The sequence below is a fragment of the Anomalospiza imberbis genome, chromosome W, assembly GCF_031753505.1.
Source record: "Anomalospiza imberbis isolate Cuckoo-Finch-1a 21T00152 chromosome W, ASM3175350v1, whole genome shotgun sequence".
Classification (NCBI taxonomy): domain Eukaryota; kingdom Metazoa; phylum Chordata; class Aves; order Passeriformes; family Viduidae; genus Anomalospiza; species Anomalospiza imberbis.
This window is the reverse complement of record NC_089720.1, coordinates 2,712,248-2,734,808: the sequence shown is the minus strand read 5'-3', so window position 1 is coordinate 2,734,808 and position 22,561 is coordinate 2,712,248. Positions and strand designations below refer to the sequence as shown.

The 22,561-nt window shown below is 43.3% G+C and overlaps 1 protein-coding gene across 1 annotated transcript in view; it reads left to right on the top strand.

Moving 5' to 3' along the window:
- LOC137464269 (transmembrane protein 161B-like) overlaps positions 1 to 22,117 on the top strand; it is a 32,428-nt gene extending 10,311 nt beyond the window's left edge. Inside the window, exons 3-6 of the mRNA XM_068175560.1 lie at positions 8,212 to 8,329; positions 9,765 to 9,939; positions 19,887 to 19,983; positions 21,738 to 22,117. Of these exons, the coding sequence (XP_068031661.1) occupies positions 8,212 to 8,329; positions 9,765 to 9,939; positions 19,887 to 19,983; positions 21,738 to 22,015 (668 nt within the window). The 3' untranslated portion in view covers positions 22,016 to 22,117. The remainder of the gene's footprint in view (positions 1 to 8,211; positions 8,330 to 9,764; positions 9,940 to 19,886; positions 19,984 to 21,737) is intronic.
- The last annotated feature ends 444 nt before the right edge of the window (positions 22,118 to 22,561 follow it).

Below are 22,561 nucleotides of genomic sequence, written 5' to 3'. Positions count from 1 at the left end.
AGAGAGACCTCGACAAATTAGAGGGCTGGGCAATCACCAACTATATGAATTTCAACAAAAGAAAGTGCCAGAAACTGCACCTGAGATGGGGCAACCCTGGCTTTGTGTATAGATTGCGGAACAAGACACTGGAGAGCAGCTACAGAAAGGGACCTGAGGGTCCTGGTTGATGGCAAGTTGAATATAAGTCAGTTGTGTCCTGGCAGCCAGGAGGGCTAGCCATGTCCTGTCCGGGGGTGCATCAAGCACAACATCACCGTCTGGTCAAAGGAGGTGATTGTCCTGCTCTGCTCTGCACTGGTGTGGTCTCACCTCAAGTCCTGTGTGTAGTTTTGGTCATCACAATATAAGAAAGACATGAAGATATTAAGGAGCATCCAAAGGAGGGCCATGAGGGTGGTGAAGGATCTGGAGGGGAAGTCATATGAGGAGTGACCGAGCTTTACTTGGTTTGTTCACCCTGGAGAGACTGAGGGGAGACCTCATTGTGGTCTTCAACAACCTCATGAGGGGAAGTGGAGGGGCAGGTGCCAATCTCTTCACTCTCGTGACCAGTGACAGGATTCGAGGGAATGGCATGAAGCTGAGTCAGGGGAGGTTTAGGTTGGCTATTAGAAAAAAATTCTTCACCTAGAGGGTGGTTGAGCACTGGAACAAGGTTCCCAGGGAAGTGGTCACAGCACCAAGCCAGCCAGAGTTCAAGAAGCATTTGGACAGTGCTCTCAGGCACATGGTTGGATTCTTGGGGGGTGTCTTGTGAAGGGCCAGAAGTTGGACTTGAAGATCCTGATGGGTCCCTTCTAACTCTGCATATTCCATGATTCTATAATTACAGAATGGGAGAATTATAGGGACCAGTGTCTTAAAAAAAATTGAGATTTAGGCAAATTATGAATTACCACCTCAGTAACATGGTCAAAATTACTAACATGAATCTTGCATATATAAATAGGGAATCAAATTTTAAGTAGAATAGAATTAAGATATTCTGATGTCAATTTTAATTTTGACTGCCTGTTTGGTTTTCCTTTAGCAGCATCCTTTTACATATATATTTTGGAATCCTCTTAATTAATTCGTACAATTTTCCTACACATTCACGCAGTTTCCAGAGCCTGCTTCAAGAATCTCTCAGCCTTTCTACCTTTACTCAAATAAACACAAAGGGGTTCTTGCCACTGTTTGGCACATTCCTGTCCACTAATGCAATAGGCTGTCTTAAATAAGTAGAAGTCTATTTCACAAGTTACTGAAATGCTTTGGACTGCTCCTTAAGCTTCCTAAGTAAAAATCTTCATTAAACTGGACGATCTGACCTGTGAAAAGTGTTTTTTCTAGTTGGTTTAGATAATTGAAAATAATCTGAGTACATTTTTAATAAAGCAAAAAAAAGTCGCATCATAGCAACATATTTTCCATAATTATCCATCTAATATACTTACTCAAGACTAAAATAGTAATGGCCACTGCAGTTTGGTATTATGGAATTGTATGGAAATTTTCAACAACTATCTTTTACTATAGTGTGGTAAAATGCATGTAGTTATTTTGGTTACTTTGCTCAAATATCTAAAAATTTGATTTTTTTTTTGAAAACCATAACCAGTATGATTTCACAGCATGTAATATTACTGTTTTGTTGAGACTTAAGCCACACCTTTAAAAAAGGAAGTAATTCTCTTAAATTAACTTTTCTCCCCTATTGTAAAACTTGCATTACTGTTCTGTACCACTAGTTTCAACAGTATGGTGTCTCAGATTGAAAAGCAAGATGTATTCTATTTGCCATCTGTATGGCAGTTCTCTTGTGTTAAGTGGGCAGTTTTTCCTTATCTCTTCCACAATCAATCCTCCCTCCAGGGAGACATCTGCTGATAATGGGCCATTGAGTGTCACTGTATGACTGATAAGAACTATAACATCTCATTGTGAGATGCTCCACCCAGAGGGAGGAGCCAAGCATTCCTACCTGCATATAGTCGTGAAATTCTGGCCCACCAGCACAGCTTTTTCTGCGCTGGATTTTGTTGTACAAAGACATTGTACAACAGGGATGTGAGGCTTATACAACCTGTCTACTTCGGGTCTGGGACCTTATGGGTACAGACGTCCAGCTGGATGGTGGTGAGGCAAGGAATCTGGGACCCTTGACCCAAGACTCAGGTATGAATCAGATTTTTTTAAGACAGCCAGGGTCCCTTTCCCTCTGGGAGTGGCTTTTAATAAGTGTCAGAGAGAGGTTTGTCCACAGGGAGAGAATGCAGGAGCACCACCATAGAATTCTCTGGAAAACTCTTGAAGAAGGGATCCAACCGTTGAGGGAAGTGGCACTATTGGAAGTACTCTTTGGGAGGGATGGACAGCATGATAATGACCCTGACAAGGTCAGGTGCACAGGGCAAATGTGGAGTCTGGCAAATCTAGGGCCATCTCAATACACCACCTTCATTGCAATGATTAATACCAATACCAGCCGAGAGACAGTGGGTTCTGTTGCCAACAAAGTTAGAAATTATGAAAGTATGATCAATGGCCCAGTGCAGGCTCATGTCTCTGCTGTGGTCAAGGAATTTAAAGAGGAGATGAGGGAGATGAGGGAGGAGGTGAGGAGGAACAGTTCCCACATTGCACCAGTGCGAGTCACAGGACCCAGAGTCAGAGCCCAACATTCCCCAGCTAGAGAGAGAGGGTACACCCCACGGGCTGACCTATGGTTCTTTCTGCGTGACCATGGGGAAGACATGGGAAGGTGAGATGGGAAACATACTTCTATCTTAGCAGCGTGGGTGCGTCAACTCAAGGAGGGAAACACTAACCGAGGGAATTCCAGTAAAGTGAAGGTGGTCTCAGCATCCCATGACCGAGCTGCCGAGTATGATCTGTCAGATCCCCTTGAAGGTACCTCTACCATGTATGCCCAGGAAAGAAATAATAACCAGGATTTGAGGGGCCCTGTCTCTAGCCAGGGAGAGGCACGGGAAAACCAGATCTTCTGGACGGTGTGGATCCGGTGGCCTGGCACATCAGAACCACAAAAATACAATGCCTTAGTTGATACTGGTGCGCAGTGTACCCTGATACCATCGGGACATGTGGGGGTGGAACCTGTTTCCATTGCTGGGATGACAGGGGGATCACAGCAATTAACCCTGTTGAAAGCCGAGGTAAGCCTGACTGGGAAAGAGTGGAAGAAACACTCTGTTGTGACTGGCCCAGAGGCTCAGTATATTTTGGGCATAGACTTCCTCCGGAATGGCTATTGCAAAGTGTTGTGGTTTGACATGGAAGTGAATTCTTTCAGGAAGTTGGGTCAAACCAATCAGTGGTCAAGTTTGGATATTGGCACCTAAAGTGACCACTGAGGGTGTGGATACGCCTCTGAGAACACAGGGGGTTAAAAGCAAGAACTCCCAAGAGCTCGCTCTCTTTAGTTCCGGTCAGGGTGCAGTGCAGATCTCCCCTGCCTAGCCATGGGGCTGGGTGGGGGAGGGGAAGCCATGTGGCCTGGTCGAGGTGAGCCGAGGGGTAAAGCAGAGATGCGTTTGTCGTTTCCCCCCCCCCCCCCCAGAGGGAAGAGACAGAGAGTCCGGACGGCACCTGTAACTTTGCCGGCGGAGGAGAAGGACGGGGGGGGAAGGCGCCCAGCCTTGGCCTTGGGAATCCGCTGCTGGGCAGAGATTTCAGCCGTCCAGGGAGTCTGAACTTTTAACCCTTTCCTGGGAAATGAAGGCTTTGTAAAATATTACTCCTCCTTGATTTGAAGTAGAAGAGAGACAGTCTGGGATCCAAGATGATGGAAGAGGAAATTTTTGAGTTGGAAGGAGATGATGGAGTGGCTTGTGGCTGGATTTTTCTTGTTAGCCATAGACTGAACCAAATTCTCCTGACAGAGGCTGCACTTAGGGGGGTGCGTTGGTGAGCCAAGAGACCTGTTTCAGTGATTACCAACAGAGGAGTGGAAAGAACAGAGGAGAGTTGAAGAAGGTGTGGGGAGGCCCTCTGTCTTCGAGGAAGAAGAAGAGGAGAAGAAGATCTCTGTTCTTGGACCCTCGGCCCCAGGGGAAAATGGGGGGGGGACTGTAGTCCCGAGATGAGAAACTGAACTGTTGTCTCTTTTGGTCCATGGCAAAGCATCCTTAAAGGAACCCTATGAGCAGTCTGTCCATGCACGGTGGTGAGAGCACTGTGACATGGAAAGGAGAGTGTCACACTGGCAGATTTTCTCCGGGCGGTTGCCATGTGTGACATGGAAACACAAGGGTGGCAATTGTGTTTCCTGGGGGGTCTGTGGCACAGGAGAGACTCCTGTCTCCCTTGAAGGACTGAGTATTGATTATCTGAAGGGTGGCAACTTGATCAAGATCCTGGGTGGTGACTCACTGTGGGTTTGTTTGGAAATTAGGTGGGAGGAGGAGGGGTGTTTTGGAAAGTCTTCATCCAGGATTTTGTGTTTGTAGTTTTATAGTAGTAGTAGATTAATAAAGTTCTTTTCTTTGTTATTAAGCTTGGGCCTGCTCTGCTCTGATCTTGATCACATCTCACAGTAATTATTAAGGAAGGTGTATTTTTCATGGGGGCACTGGCATTGCACCAGTGTCAAACCATGACACAAAGACCCAAAGGGACTCAGATGGGCTTTTGGCATAGCTGCTATAGAGGCAGAGAGCATTAAGCAATTGAACACTTTGCCTGGACTATCAGAAAACCCATCTGCAGTAAGACTCCTAAAGGTGGAAGAGCAACGAGTGCCAATCGCCACCTCGAAAGTGCACCGCCGGCGGTATTGAATGAATTGGGATGCCGTAACTCCCATCCACAAAATGATCCGTGAACTGGAAAGACAAAGAGTGGTCAGCAAAAACCCACTCACCCTTCAACAGTCCCATATGGCCTGTGCGCAAGTCTGACAGAGAATAGAGATTGACTGTGGACTATCGTGGCTTGAATAAAGTGACTCCACTACTAAGCGCTGCTGTACCAGACATGTTGGAACTCCAGTACGAGCTGGAGTCCAAGGCAGCAAAGTAGTGTGCCACTGCTGACATTGCTAACGTGTTTTTCTCCATTCCTCTGGCAACAGAATGCAAGCCTCAGTTTGCTTTCACCTAGAGAGGTGTGCAGTACACTTGGAACTGACTAACCCAGGGGTGGAAGCACAGCCCCACCATCTGCCATAGACTGATCCAGGCTGCACTAGTAAAGGGTGAGGCTCCAGAACATCTGCAGTACATCGATGGCATCATTGTGTGGGGGAACACAGCAACAGAAGTATTTGAGAAAGGAGAGACGATCATCCAGATTCTGCTAGAAGTCAGCTTCGCCATCAAGAAGAGCAAAGTCAAGGGACCTGCCCGAGAGATCCAGTTCCTGAGAGTAAAGTGGCAAGACGGACGGCGTCAGATTCCAACTGAAGTCATCAACAAGATCACTGTGATGTCTCCACCAACCAGCAAGAAAGAAACACAAGCTTTCCTAGGCACCATTAGTTTTTGGAGAATGCACATTCCTGAGTACAGTCAGATCGTGAGCCTTCTTTACCTGGTCACCTGCAAAAAGAATGAGCTCCATTGGGGCCCTGAGCAGCAGCAAAATTTTCCCAGATTAAGCAGGAAATCGCTCATGCAGTAGCCCTTAGCCCAGTCAAAATGGAACCAGAGGTGAAAAATGTACTCTACTCTGCAGCTGAGAACAATGGCTTGTCCTGGAGCCTTTGGCAGAAGGTGCCTAGGGAGACTTGAGGTCGACCACTAAGATTTTGGACTCAAAGCTACAGAAGGTTCTAAAGCCAGCTACACTCCCACAGAAAAGGAAATCTTAGCCACCTATGAAAGAGTTCAAGCCACCTCGGAGGTGATTGGCACAGAAGCACAGCTCCTCCTGGCACCCCGACTACCGGTGCTGGGGTGAATGTTTAAAAGAAAAGTTCCCACTACCCACCACGCCACTGATGCTACATGGAGCAAGTAGATTGCTCTCATCACACAGCGCACCCATATTGGAAGCCTGAACCACCCTAAGATTTTGGAGATAATTACAAACTGGCCAGAAGGTGAAATCTTTAGTCTCACTGATGAACAAGAGCAAGTTACACGTGCTGAAGAAGCTCCACCATACAACCATCTACCAGCAGAAGAAACACGTTACACTCTTTTCACTGACAGTTCCTGTCACATCGTAGGGATGAACCAGAAGTGGAAAGCAGCCGTATAGAGCCCCACATGACAAATTACACAAGCTACCGAAAGAGAAGGTAGATCAAATCAACTTGCTGAAATCAAAGCTTTTCAACTGGCCCTGGACATTGCTGAGAGAGAGAAGTGGCCAAAGCTATACCTTTATGCTGATCCTTGGATGGTAGCCAATGGTCCTTGGGGCTGACTGGAAAGGCAGAAAAAGGCCAACTGGCAGCATTGACAAAAGCCAATCTGGGCTACTAACAAATGGAAAGACATTGCCACTCAGGTAGAGAAGCTACTTGTGAAAGTCCGTCATGTAGATGCCCATGTCCCCAAGAGTTGGGCTAATGAAGAACACCGAAACAACAAGCAGGTAGATCAAGCAGCAAAAATAAAGGTGTCGGAGATAGACTTAGATTAGCAACATAAGGAGGAGTTGTTCAAAGCTTGATGGGCTCATGATGCCTCAAGTCATCACAGCAGAGATGCCACCTACAAATAGGCATGAGACCGAGGGGTGGATTTAACCATGGACAGTATTTATCAGGTTATCCATGACTGTAAAACATATGCTGTCATCAAGCAGGCCAAGTGAGTGAAGCTCCTATAGTATAGTAGGCAGTAGTCCAAGTATAAGTATGGGGAGGCCTGGCAGATTCAATACATCACACTGCCCCAGACATGCCAAGGCAAGCACTACGTGCTAACCATGGTAGAAGCCACCACTAGATAGTTAGAGACCTACCCTGTGCCTCATGCTTCTGCTCGGAATGCCATCCTGGGCCTGGAAAAGCAAGTCCTTTAGAGACATGGCACCCCTGAGAGAATTAAGTCAGACAATAGGACCCATTTCAAGAACAGCCTTATCAACACCTGGGCCAGGAAACATGTATTGAATGGATATATCATATCCCCTGTCATGCACCAACTGCCAGGAAAGTTAAACAGTGCAACAGACTACTTAAGATTACCCTGAAGGCACTTGGCGGAGGAACTTTTAGAAATTGAGAAATGAACTTAGCAAAAGCCACCTAGATAGTCAACACCCAAGAGTCCATCAATCGAGCTGGCCCTGCCCAGTCTGAACCCTTGCACACAGTAGATGGAGATAAAGTCTCTGTAGTACATATGAAAAGTATTTGAGGAAAGACTGTTTAGATTAATCCGAGCTCAAGCAAAAACAAACCCATCCGTGGGGTTGTTTTTGCTCAAAGACCTGGTTACATTTAGTGAGTAATGCAGAAAGATGGAGAAAGCTGTTGTGTACCACAGGGAAACCTAGTCTTCAGTGAGAACAGTGTTTAAGGTTTCAGTGTGATGCAGATAGAAAATAGAATAAGAAATAGATAATGTCCCAGATTGAAAAGCAAGATGTATTCTATTTGCCATCTGTATGGCAGTTATCTTGTGTTAAGTGGGCAGTTTTTCCTTATCTCTTCCACAATCAATCCTCCCTCCAGGGAGACATCTGCTGATAATGGGCCATTGAGTGTCACTGTATGACTGATAAGAACTATAACATCCCATTGTGAGATGCATTCCTACCTGCATATAGTAGAGAGATTCTGGCCCACCAACACAGCTTTTTCTGTGCTGGATTTTCCCAGAAGAACAGCTACCTCTTCCACTGCCTCTTCAGAGAAAGACTACACCCTTTTTCTACAAGATCACTACTCCAACAGAACCACACCTGACACTCCAGGAGGACTGCATCCACAATTCTAATTAGACTGCTACCTACACCCTGTCCAACAGGGTGTCAGGTTGTATTCTGACTCTATCAGTGTTGTTTTAGTTCACTGCACTGTTTGTTTTATCTTTTTATTTTCTTCCCTAATAAAGAATTGTTATTCCTGGTCCCATATTTTTGCCTGAGAGCCTCCCTTAATTTCAAATTTATAACAATTCGGAGGGAAGGGGTCTACATTTTTCCATTTCAGGGGAGGTTCCTGCCTTCCTTAGCAAACACCTGTCTTTCCAAACCTAAACATACAGTAACTGTATTTAATAACTCACTTCCTTTTTTTTTCCTCTTCCAGAACATTGCTGCATATAAACTTCTTGTCTCCTTTACTTATGGTTCTACTGTGGGTAAAACCAATCCATAAGGACTACATAATGAACCTGCCTTTGGACAAAGACAGCGTACCTTTGTAAGATTCTCTTTAAAAAGTCTTTCTGGGGTATTGAGGATAAAACCTTAAGTCAAAGTAGTGCCCTGTAAAAGTCATAGCAACATGGAAAACTTAAAACTGTGGCTGTGACTAGCATCTATCATGAAAGGCATTGTAGAAGTTCCAACTGAGCTGTAAAGGGCTTCTGTTGTTTAGGAAGAATGAGAATTAGTTGCAGAGTATTGAATCCAATGAAGAATGGTAAGGCAGTGGTTTCCAAAGAGCTGCTATCTTCTGGCATGTCTGCATCAGAGTTCTGCATTGTTCTTCCTAAGGACAGAACACCATGTCATTGCTAGCCCCTAATACCTTGTGTCTTACTTATTGGTCTAAGACAGAAGTAATTTCACTGAAGATAATTGAGATACATTGGTATGAGAACTGACCTAAGGACATCAGTAGTATGAAACTCATCTTAAAATCTGTGTGAAGATGAAGTGCATATGACATTAACTAGCTAAAATATTTGAAAGAATAAAAATGGAAAGAATTTTCGGGAATAATTGTATCTGAAATTAGTATTGTGTAAGTAGCATAGGTAATTGTCACTGTCACTTTATTAACATAATTCAAAGTAGTACTCAAATTGAGCTGAAACGGATATGATTTACCATCACTTTTATTGCTTTCTAGATCTAAAAGATGCTTCTAAGATACCTGTGATCACTGAAGTATTGCATAAAACATTGCAAATATATGATGTCTGTTTCCATTTTACTCTTCAGTTAATGGAAGTTGTGCTTTAGCAATGTATCTAAGGCAATTGGAGATGTTATCTAGAATTATATATCACAAAACTTGTAATTATCTGTAAGATCCTGCTTTTTAGTGCCCTCTTTTTGTTACTCAAAATTCAAGCATTTAAGAGTTGTTGTTTGCAAAGAAATGGGTTCTAATTTGGATCTAATGCTGTAATAAGGCTGACCAAGCTGCTCTATCACTCCCTCTCCTCAACTAGACAGGGGCAGAAAAATATGATGAAAGACTCATGGGTTGAGATAAGGACAGGGAGATCACTCAGCAATTATCATCATGGGCAAAACAGATTAGACTCAAGGAAATTAATTTAATTTATTGCCAATTAAACAAAGAGTAGGATAAGGACAAATATGAACAAATCTAAAACCACCTTCCCTCTGCTCCTCCCTTCTTCCCGGGCTCAACTTCACTCCCAAAGTCTCTACCTCCTTTCCCAGGAAAGACAGAGGGACATGGAATGAGGGTTGCAGTCAGTTCATAACATTTCCTCTCTGCCACTTCGTCCTTCTCACACTCTTCCCCATTTTCAATGTGGGATACGACACACAGAGACGATCCTTCGTAATCTTCTAATTTTCCTTACAGATAATGCAAACAAATAACTCTGTAGAGGTAGGTGACCTTTAGAAAAAAACATTACCTTTTTTATCCACAGAATGTCAGAAGATACATTTGACACCACGCGGTTGTGGATTATAATCCTGTTGTGTGCTTTATGGTTGGTTATGATGTGCAGTCACTTACAGGCCTATCTGAATTTAGCTCAGAAATGCATGGATCAGATGAAAAGGGAAGCCAGTAGAATAAGTACAATTGATTTACAAAAAATGGCAAGTGTAACTGCACTAAGGTTATATATGTTTGAGTGCTCTGTGCAAATGCTTTTCATAGAAAAACATAAATGTTTGGTTTGTTGTCTTCCTTGGTACCAGAACTAAAATTTGAATGAAGCTTCCCAAACTATATCCTTTAAAAAAATAGTACCATTACAACAAAATTCTACAATGCAAAATATGCAAAGATACATCATCCATATTATTCAGATGTTTTAAGTTGTTCCTCCTTTATTCTAAAAGATCCCACCATGAGGAATTCTTTACAAATATCTCGGCAAGTCTTATGTTTGTCTTGATGAGTGTTTCTGTCCAGCATGAATTGAGTTTGAATTTGTCAGAAGGATGATCCAGGAAACTACAAACCTGTCAGCCTAAGCTTGATTCTGGGCAAGGTTATGGAAGAGATCATCCTGAGTTCCATTCAGGGGATTAAATCCAGCCAACATGGATTTATGAAAGGAAGGTCCTGCATGACCAACCTGATCTCCTTCTAGGAAAAAGTGACAGGCTTAGTAGGTGAGGGAAAGGCTGTGGATGTTGTCTATCTAGACTTTAGTAAAGCATTTGACACCATCTCCTGTCGCAGTGCATTGTCGTATCGTGCTAGGCAGCGACAGCAGGGGCGTGACCTTCCCCCTGTGAGCTCTGCTATTCCCAGTTATTGCTTGGTCCGACGCAGGAACAGATAACAAAGACACGGGACTTGGGGTAAAACTGGGTGGATTTATTAGGTCCACTACCTGGGACCCCAAGACAAAGCCCAGGGGGTCTGCAGAGGTTTTTATAGGGGGAGTGGTATAGGGCAACCAACCAATGAGGGCATGGGGCAGGGGAGGAATCTAGGGCAGGACTAACATTCTATAAACCTATCAGGGAGAGCAGGGGAGGGGGATAATACAAAGAAACAAATGGGGTATCAAATACTACAAGATAGACAAGGGACACTCTGGAAAAAGGGGTAGGGATAGGGAGGATTGATAACTTGGGAGGGAGGGAGGAAGTTAGGGAAGAGAATAATGGGCAAACAGAAACTTAAAGCAAAAACCACACCACAGTAATCTCCCACAGCATCCTCCTAGAAAAACTGCCTGCTCGCAGCTTGAATGGGTGGACTTTTTGATGGGTAAAAAACTGACTGTATGGCTAGGCCCAGAGAGTTGTGGTGAATGGAGCTAAATTCAGTTAGGGCCAATAGCTAGCAATGTTCCTCAGGGCTCAGTTTTGGGGCTGTCGTAACCCAGAATGTCCCTTGGACATTCTTGGATAAACTACTGGTGAGTTCCGAGATGGGGCCAGTCCTATTTAACATCTTTATTGATCATCTGGATGTGGGGACTGAGTGCAGTAAATTTGCAGATGACATCAAGTTAGGTGGGAGTGTTGGTCTGCTTGAGGGTATGACAGACTCAATCAATGGGCTAAGGACAATTGCATGAGGTTTAATAAGGCAAAGTGCCAGGTCCTGTACTTGGGTCACAGCAAACCCATGCAGTGCTACAGGCAGCGGGAGAAGTGGTTTGAGGGCTGTTGGGTTTAAAGGGTTTGGGGGTTGTCATGGTTTGACACTGGCGCAATGCCAGCGCCCCTATGAAAATGCACTTTCCCAAATAATTGTTGTGAGATGTGATCAGGAACACAGAGCAAAGCAGGCCCAAGCTTAATAACAAAAGAAAAAACTTTATTAAACTACTATTACTATAAAAAAACACAGACACTAAATCTAGGATGAAGACCCTTCTATAACACCCCTCCTCCTCCTACCTAATTTCTAACAAAACTACAGTGAGACACTACTCAGGATTCCTGATTAAGTTGCCACCTTTTAGATAATCAATACTCAGTCCTTCAAGGGAGACAGGAGTCTCTCCTGTGCCACAGACCCCCCCAGGAAACACAATTGCCACCCTCGTGTTTCCATGTCACACATGGCAACCACACGGAGAAAATCTGCTAGTGTGACACTCTCTTTTTTATGTTACAGTGCTCTCACTACTGTGCATGGACAGACTGCCCATAGGGCTCCTTTAAGGCTGTTTTGCTACGGACTAAAAGAGACAACAGTTTAGCATGTCATTTTGGGACTACAGTCCCTCCCCATTTTCTCCCTGGGGCCGAGGGTCCAAGAAGAGAGATCATCTTCTTCTTGAAGACAAAGGGCATTACTATTCCCTCTTCAGCTTTTCTCTGTTCTCTCTATTTCTGTGCTGGTGGTTGCTGAAGCAGGTCTCTTTGGTTTACCACTGTATTCCTCTAAAATGCAGTCTCTCTTGTAAGAGAATTTGGTTCAGTCTATAGCTAACAAGAAAAGTCTAGCTACAAGCCACTCTATCATCTCTTTCTACCTAAAAATTTCCTCTTCTAACATCCCAGATCTCAGACTGTCTCTCTTCTACTTCAAATTGAGGAGGAGTAATATTTTACAAAGCTTTAATTTCTCAGGAAAGGGTTAAAAGTTCAGACTCCCCGGATGGCTGAAATCTCTGCTGAGAATTCCAACTCCCCTACTGGGCATCTTCCCCCCCCTTCTCTTTCTTCTCCACTGGCAAATTTGCAGGTGCTGTTGGACTTTCTGTCTCCTTCCCGCTGGAGGGGGGACAAAGGCATCTCCGCTTCTCTCCACCCTTCTGTCTGCAGGAGCTGGCTCGGTTCCAGTCCTTCAGCCCCCTCGGCTCACCTCGACTAGGCCACATGGCTTCCCCTCCCCCACCCAGCCTGTGGCTGGGCAGGGGAGGTCTGCACTGCACTCTGACGGGAACCAAAGAGAGAGCTCCTCTGGGAGTCTTTGATTTTAACTCTCTGTGTTCTCAGAGGCGTGCCTATACTTTCAGTGGTCACTCTAGGTGCCAATATCTAAACTTGACTGCTGATTGGTTTGACTTAACTTCCTGAAAAAACTCACTTCCATGTTAAACTACGACAGGGGTGCTGGTTGACAGCCAGCTTACTATGAGCCAGTGTGTGCCCAGGTGTCCAAGAAAGTCAATGGCATCTTGGCCTCTATAAAGAATAGTGTAGCCAGCAGGACCAGGGAAGTGACTGTCCCCTTGTACTTGGCACTGGTGAGGCCACAACTTGAGTACTGCCCTCAGTTTTGGGCCCCTCACTTCATAAAGGACATTGAGGGGCTGGAGTGTATCCAGAGAAGGGCAAAAAGGCTTGTGAAAGGTCTAGAAAACATCTTATGAGGAACAGTGGCTGAGGGAGCTGGGTTTGTTTAGAAGAGGCTCAGGCAGGACCTCATTGCTCTCTACAACTACCTGAAAGGAGGTTGTAGTGAGGTAGGGGCTGGCGTCTTCTACTGTGCCTGCAGTGAGAGAACAAGGGAAAATGGCCTTAAGCTGAGACAGGGGAGAGTCAGATTTTGTCAGAATCTGTGATATTTAAATGATCCCAAGATATTAGAAAGTCTCTGTCTTTCAGCCCCGCTGCCAAAGAAGAAGTTGTAATTCGTCTGTGCTGGTTTTCAAGGTTGTTTATTATTTCTTATCTATAACATGTTCTCTCTGACCTGTAGCAGGTCTGTCTTGCAGGACAGTGTGTGGGGCTCTGCCCCTCAGTGGGATGTTACAAACATTATATACAAGAAACTATGTGTGCTATATTTACAATAACGTGCCAATATCTATCACCCATGTTGAACCGTGTGTCCCCAGCCTAAACCAATAGAAAAATGCCAACACCACAGTGAAACATGGAGGGCATGAAGAAGAAGAAAAAGGACAAGGCACGCCCAATTTCTTCCATCTTGCCCCCTTTGAACCCCTTATCTAGAATCCTAAAATTCTACTTTTGCACCCATGCCACACTAATTGCTACTTATATCAAACACTCAGAACTTGGAATTCATCCTGTAAGATTGAAAACTCTTTTCCATGGACAGGGATCAGAGACAGTGTCTCTCGGGGCTCTGTACAGGGAGGCTCCTGACCCCCTGGCAGGGTCCCAGACCTTCCAGGGCAGCCAGAGGGATGCCCTGGATTCCCACAAGATTTTACATTAGAAAAAAAAAAATCACTGTTAGCATGGGCAGGCATTGGTTGCCCAGGGAGGTGGTGGAGTCACCATCCCTGGAGGTGTTCAAGAGCCATCTGGATCTGGCACTGGGTGATGTGGTTTAGTAGTTTAAGGGTTATAGTGGCAGTGCTGGATGGACAGTTGGACTTGATCTTGAAGGTCTCTTCCAACCTTGATAATGCTATGATTCTATGAAACTTAGGAGTGTATAGGATAAATGGTGTTTTCTTAGCTACAGCATGGAAAAGGAAGTAAAATTTAGATAGAAGGGCAAAGTGCTGTTACCCAATCCCAACTGTAACTGTTAAATTTGGGCAAAATTTAAGATAGAATAGTTATATGTTGGGATAAAATAAGACCTGTTTAGTTCTGTGAGACCACTCTCAAATGCATTAGCTTAGATATGAAACCATCTGCTCACCTTGTTACTGAAGCAAGTGATAAAAGGGAAAGATTTACATGAGGGGCTTTTTTTAAAGCAAAGTAATAGTCAGCAAACAGAGGAAATTGATAGAAAATAGTAAGCTTGATATGGAGTCAAGATGTGTTTCCTGCAAAATAAACTTATTTCTAGTGTTGCATGATAGCAGTACCTGATAATCTTTCTGAGTCAGGATGTATTCCCGAAGGAATATTGCAGTATGCCATAGGACAAAGCTTCCTCTTGATTTTTAGATCATCACTACTATAATCTTATCTTTGTTGTTTCATATATGTAGTGAAACAGAGTAAAAATTTAACAGGGTAGAAATCCATTTGGATTTAGGTGAAATGTGCTGCATAGTAGTTGCTAACAGTAAGACTGAGTTAGGGGTAAAATCAGTAGCCCAGCTGAGGTGCATGTATACCAATGCACGCAGCATGGGCAACAAACGAGAAGAGCTGGAGGTCATGGTGCAGCAGCAAAACTATGATGTAGTTGCCATCACGGAAATGTGGTGGGATGACTCACATAGTTGGAGCACTGCATTGGATGGTTACAAGCTCTTCAGAAGAGACAGGAAAGGGAAAAGAGGAGGAGGGGTGGCCCTTTATATTAGGGAGGCTTTTGACACCATAGGTATTGAAACTAATGAAGATGAAGTTGAATGCCTATGGGTAAGAATTAAGGGGAAGGCCAACAAGGCTGACATCCTTCTGGGAGTCTGTTACTGTCCACCCAAGCAGGAAGAAGAGGTGGAGAACTTATTTTATAAGCAACTAGATAATATTTCAGGATCATCAGCCCTTGTTCTTGTAGGTGACTTCAACCTGCCAGACATCTGCTGGGAACTTAATACAGCAGATAAGAAGCAGTCCAGGAAATTTTTAGAATGTATAGACGACAACTTTTTGTTACAACTGGTGGGTGAGCCTACCAGGGGAGGGACTATGTTAGACTTGTTGTTTGCTAATAGAGAAGGGCTGGTGAGAGATGTGGTGTTTGGAGGCCGCTTGGGGCAGAGTGATCATGAAATAATAGAGTTCTCAATAATTGGTGATATCAGCAGGAGCATTAATAATACTCTTGCACTGGACTTTCGGAGGGCAGACTTTGGCCTGTTTAGGAGACTTATTCAGAGAGTCCCATGGGAAGCAGCCCTTAAAAACAAGGGAGTTCAGGAAGGGTGGGCATACTTCAAAACAGAGATCTTGAGGGCACAGGAACAGACTATTCCTGTGTGCTGAAAGATGAGTCGACGAGGTAAACGTCCAGCCTGGATGAGCAAGGAGGTATTGGAGGAACTTAGGAATAAAAAAAGGATGTATCATCTCTGGAAGGACAGTCAGGTTTCTCAGGAAGTGTTTAAGAGGGCTGCTAGAGCATGTAGGAAAATAATTAGGGAGGCTAAAGCTCAGCTTGAATTTAAGATGGCGGCTTCCATAAAGGATAATAAGAAATGTTTTTACAATTATATAAATGGTAAAAGGAAGGGTAAGACCAACCTTTGTTCTTTATTGGATGAGGGAGGGAACTTAGTATCTGCAGATAAGGAGAAGGCAGAAGTACTTAATGCCTTCTTTGCCTCAGTCTTTAGCGGAAAGATGGCTTGTCCTCAGGACAACTGTCCTCTTGGGTTGGTTAATAGCATCAGCAAACAGAATGGTCCCCCTGTTATCCAGGACCAGGCAGTCAGAGATCTGCTGGGATGCTTGGATATTCATAAATCTATGGGACCAGATGGGATTCATCCCAGGGTGATGAGGGAGCTGGCAGATGAGCTTGTGAAGCCACTCTCCATCATTTACCAACAGTCCTGGCTCACTGGTGAAGTTCCAGATGACTGGAAGCTGGCCAATGTGACGCCCATTCACAAAAAGGGTAGGAAGGAGGACCCTGGTAACTACAGGCCAGTTAGCCTGACCTCAGTACCTGGTAAGGTAATGGAACAGCTTGTACTGAGTGTCGTCACACAGAATTTACAGGATGGCCAGGGTATCAGACCCAGCCAGCATGGGTTTAGGAGGGGTAGGTCGTGTTTGACCAACCTGATCTCCTTTTATGACCAGGTCACCCACCTGGTGGATACAGGAAGGGCTGTGGATGTTGTCTATTTGGACTTCAGCAAGGCCTTTGACACTGTCTCCCACAGCATACTCCTGGAAAAGCTGGCAGCACGTGGCTTGGACAGGAGCACTCTCTGCTGGGTTAGGAACTGGCTGGATGGCCGGGCCCAGAGAGTGGTGGTGAATGGTGCTGCATCCAGCTGGCGGCCAGTCACCAGTGATGTCCCTCAGGGGTCTGTGCTGGGACCAATTCTGTTCAATTTTTATTGATGACATGGATGAGGGAATTGAGTCTTTCATTAGTAAATTTGCAGATGACACTAAGCTGGGAGCTTGTGTTGATTGACCGGAAGCAAGAAGGGCTCTGCAGAGAGACCTGGATTGGTTGGATGGATGGGCAGAGTCCAGTAGGATGAAGTTTAATAGGTCCAAGTGCCGGGTACTGCATTTTGGCCACAATAATCCCCTGCAACGTTATAGGCTGGGGACGGTGTGGCTGGACAGTGCCCAGGCCGAAAGGGACCTGGGGGTACTGGTAGATAGTCGGCTGAATATGAGCCAGCAGTGTGCCCTGGTGGCCAAGAAGGCCAACGGCATCCTGGCCTGTATCAAGAATAGTATGGCCAGGAGGAGCAGGGAGGTCATTCTTCTGCTGTACTCTGCTCTGGTGAGGCCGCACCTTGAGTACTGTGTCCAGTTCTGGGCCCCTCAGTTTAAGAAGGATGTTGAGGTGCTTGAGCACGTTCAGAGGAGGGCAACGAGGCTGGTGAAGGGCTTGGAACACAAGCCCTATGAGGAATGACTGAGGGAGCTGTGGTTGTTTAGCCTGGAGAAAAGGAGACTCAGAGGTGATCTTATTGCTCTCTACAACTTCCTGAAGGGTAGTTGTAGTCAGGTGGGGGTTGACCTCTTTCACCAGGCAGCAATTGACAGAACAAGAGGACACAGTCTCAAGCTGCATCAAGGGAAATATAGGTTGGATATTAGGAAAAAGTTTTTTACAGAAAGGGTGATAAAGTACTGGAATGGACTGCCTGGGGAGGTGGTGGAATCACCGTCCCTGGATGTGTTTAAAAAAAGACTGGATATGGCACTCAATGCCATGATCTAGTTGAGGTGCTAGGTCATGGGTTGGACTCGATGATCTTGAAGGTCTCTTCCAACCCAGAGATTCTGTGAATTCTGTGAACATGTGTTATAGATGTCGGCGAACCCAATGGGAAGAATGATGATGTCTGACTTATTTCAGAAGGCCGAATGATTTCTTTATTATAATTATGCTATGATACATTAATATACTATATAAAAGAGGATACTAAAAACTACATGCTATTCTCTCTAACTATCCTAACTAACTCACCTCACAACTCATGACCCTGTTCTCCAGAATCCAGACACAGGTGGATCTCATTGGCCATCAGGCCCAAACAATCCACTGTGGTCCAACTAGGCATTCGCTCTAGGTAAACAATTCTCCAAACACATTCCACAAGAGAAAAACAAGGAGCAGAAATAGAAATTGTTTTCTCTTTCACTTCTCTCTGTGCACCTTTATAAAATCCTGAGAGAGAGAGAAATGTGCTTGCCACAAACATGGGTAAAATATGCTGTTTAGTCTGTTAACTATACTGTGCTTGTAAAACTATCCCAGCCAAGGAGAAAGAATGCAATCTCCAAGATGAAGAAATAAGAGGGGCCCCTTGAACTCTGTAACAAAGAAGAAAAAAACCAAAGCTAAGTCTGCAAGAAATGGACAAAGGGATTAGAGTTTTCTGTACAAAGGGCCAACTGCAAATTGTGACGAGAAATCAGCAGAATGAATATGCATAAACCTATTGTGCGATTCTATGTATATGTAAATTAGTACGGGGTAATAAAAAAAAGGATTGGAAATCCTCAGGGGCACGCATGTCCTTTGAAGGGAAATAATCCCTATGTGCGCCCAACGCTGTAATAAAACATAATGTTCCCTACAAAATTTTATTGGAATTGTGGGGTCTTGATTTTTCACCGCAATTTAGTAGTAACCTACCAAGTGACTGGCATTGGACTTCAAAAAAAGTTAGGAAGTACAACTCTCAGTAATTGTTTATGAGAGAACTGTTCTAGTTGTTGTGAATGCATAGTTTTAGTTTTGGGAGTTTTCATCTCATTGATTAAATGTATGTGGTGTTTCCTAAATCCATTTATCCAGTACTTCAAAAAACTTTAAGAAGCTATGGGCCACTAAATATAATCTTATCTGGTTTTACTAGCCATGCCTGCTTTCTTTACTCCTGGTACTTTTGCCAGTAAAGTCTTTCCTACCTGTTTTCCTACAATGATCATTACTTTTTTTCTTAATTTGCTCTTTTCATCATACACCACCAATTATCTTTAAATATTTTGTCTCATACTTTTTCTTCTGTCAATGTTTTGCTGCTTTTTTTCACATTTTAGTTTTCTGATGCTTGATCACCTCAAAGCCCTTTGAGGTTTCAAAGGTATTTTTAAAAAAATGTCAGGTGTGCCTGCATCTTTTTTTGCCATCCTGTATTGTGTTATTTTCTAAAACCCAGTGAACTTTTACTGCTTGTTTTCTATTTGCTATTTATTGAGGATATGAATTGTTTAGAGGTGAGCACAGTGGTATTGGGTTAACAGTTGGATTCAATGACCTTAAGAGGTCTTTTCCAACCTTAATGAGTCTATGATTCTATTGATTTAATTATTTTTATACCTTCTTGATTTGATCTAGCCTTTTAGGTCAACAGCTTATGTAAAACATGTAATGTAGCAATCTTGAGAAAGCTGGAACAGATTGGGATCTGGGTGGTTCTCAATGAACCTGAAATGAAGAACATTTAAATGCTTTTTTATTGATGAACTGCTAATGAATATTCCTCTTGTCATTGTTTTTAAAGTACTGGTTTTATCCATTTGGAGATCTTGCAAATATCTCACTTTGAAAAGGGACTGCAATATTGGCCAAAGTTTCATTAACCATTGATCAGGCTTTGGACTGTTTCTACAGTCACAGTACTTCATTTTTGAAATGGGATTTAGTTTGTAAATAACTTAGCATAATCATATATTTAGCTTTGAGATGGCTCACAAAATTCTAGTGTATTCAAATATTAATATTTGAATTATAACATTCAGTTTGGATAAGCAAAATTGCTCTTGTTTGTGTTAATAGAACCACTACTTTTAATTATTTTCTTTCAGCATTTCCTTTTGGGATTGTGTCCTGAAACTAGAATTCATTATAGGGACCTTCATTAGGTCTTTTGAAGACAATATATCACATACTAAAACATGCTATAAAACTTGTAAAATAGGGGGGAGGTTTGCATAAGAACTGGGGGTTTTTTATTAATCGCTTGTTTTTCCTGAATAGACGCATAAAGGTTTGTTTTGATCACCCAGAACTCATGGATTGCTCTTTTCCATTTTCCCAGGTGGCTCGGGTATTCTGTTATCTTTCTGTAATTGCACTGCAGTATATTGCACTATTGGTAATGGTACTTCATTCAACTCTACTTTTGAAAACACTAGGTAGGCAACATTTGATGAACAAAACTGAGTTCTATTCAATATAGGACATTTATATTTTCAGTCTCCTGAAGAAAATTAGAATCTGGTCTAACCCTTCTGCTCAAGCAAAGTCAGCTACAGCAGGTTGCCCAGGACTGTGTACAGTTGGGTTTTGAGTATCTCCAAGGAGGGAGAATCTACAACCTCTCTGGGCAACCTGTTCCAGTGTTTGACCATCCTCACAGTAAAAAAAGTGTTTTCTTGTGCTCTCATGGAATATCCTGTGCTTTAATTTGGGCCCATTGCCTCTTGTCCCATTGTTCTGATTTGAAAAGCAAAACCAGTGAGAGACTTCAAGTCAGAAATACAATTTATTAGGAAAAAAAAATCTAAATACATGCAATAATACAAAAGGAAAGAAAACAACTACTGACAGAGTCAGAATACAACCTAACACTCGGGTGGTGGTGGGAGTCCAGACTGGAATGGCCTCAGTCTTCCTAAAGTGGCAGATGTGTTTCTGTCAGATCTTGTAGAAGGGTGTAATCTTCCTCTGATGGTGCAGTGGAGAAAACCCCAGCTGTTCCCAGTGGGAAGCTGCCTTGGGTCTCAGGGACCCAGATTAAATTCAGTCAGGAAATGCTTGTCTCCTTCCTCTGGGCGGAGCATCCCACAATGGGATGATGTAATTTCAACAGTCATGCAGTGACATTGAATGGGCCATTGACAACAGATATCTTCCCGGGGGAAAGATAAGAAGATAAGAGATAAGGAGGAGGTAGAAAAGATAAGAAGAAACTGCTCACAGATGGGAAATGAATAACATCTTGCATTTCAACCTGGGACACCCATCAATGGGCAGTAGAAGAGCCTGGGTCCCCATCTTCATTCCCTTCCATCAGGTATTCATTTGGTGTAAGGTGTAAGATCCCCCCCACCCGAGCCTTCTCTCTTCCAGGCTCAACAGTCCCAGCTCTCTCAACCTCTTCTCATATGAAAGATGCTCCAGTCCCTTCATTATCTTTTTGGCCCTGATATGGACTGTCTGCAGTATGTCCATGTATTGGGAAACCCAGAACTGGACACAGGATTCCAGGTATGGCCTCACCAGTGCTGAATACACAGGAAGGCTCACCTTGACCTGTTGGCAAACAGCTGATAAACAGTTTTTAAACTGTGCTCTTCTCTTGCTACTTTTGATATCTTTCAACAATGAGCTGTATAAAACATTGTTGATTTAACTTTATGGATATCTGACAATTTTTTTTTCAATACTTCAAACTTTAGTGAACTTTTTGGACAGAAATTTTAAGGTGTGGGGTTTATTTTATTATTGGGAGATCTATGTCACTGATTTTTTCTTTCTTTTGAGGGATGTCTTTTACAGTTTACCATGCAATACCAGCATTCATTTTGCCAAATGTGAACAGAAAGAAATAGGCATTATTAGTCTGTGATTCATACCATCATAAAATAGACATCTACATCTGGTGAGATGAGTCACACCCAGCACTAATAGGGTCCTAAGGTAACTGATTCATATGTAAAAATTAGGATGTTAAAAGGTAAGGTGAATCCTACCCCGATAGCTTACTAGCACTATCAGAAAGCTATGAGGATGGACACAATTAGCATTTACTAATTTATAAGTAAAATTGTGGCTTTTTTTTTTTTGTTTGACAAATATATATAAACCAATTATTGAGTTGCTAGAAATAACAGAACTTAACATCTAATTCAACAAGTTTCTTATATGTTACTCTGTTTTTTAACAGGTAATTATTCTTGGGGCATCTACCCAGAATCTAATTCTGACACTGCAGTAGAAAACAATCTGCTTCCCAGTTCAGTTTTTTCTGAGTCTTCATCTATTGACGGAAAGACAAAAATAACTGTAGTGCAAGTAACAATGGCTTTGGGAGGCCTAAAGAATATTTTCACTCCTCTCCTATTCCAAGGACTCTTGTCTTTCCACACCTGGTGGATTGCTGCTTGTCTCTTTTCCACAAGCCTCTTTGGTCTTTTCTATTATCAGTACCTGACTGTCGCATAAACCGATCAACTGACAGAGCAAGTATGAGATCAAATTCTAGACAGAAACCCAAGTATCCAAGAGGAGATGAAGAAAAAACTGTATATTAAGAAAAAACATATCAGCATTTATTCTTAAACACTTATTCTGTGTTTTCAGGGTGAATATTATTTATGTTTAAAATCACAACTGGATTTGTTACTTTTTGTTACTGAAATGGTAGGTAACTAATTGAATTATGGTACTGGGATTGACTGACATTATTGTGTGGTGGGTATTAGTGGACTATGGCAGCAGCTCTCTGGCCACAGAGAGCAGGCACAGACTTTCCCAGGCATTTTCCTGGGGAAGGCTGTGAGAGAAGCAGAGAAAAGAATAATCAAAGCAATTCTTATCTCACTTGCTGCGTCTTGGTGTTTGTGCCCATGTGGAATGTGTTCTGGACATTGTTTACCCAAGGTGATTGCTTGATTGGATTCTGGTGATGTTTGTTTGGATTCATTGACTAATTGGATCCACAGCTGTGTCGGGACTCTCAGGGGAGAGTCATGGGTTTTCTAGTGAGTT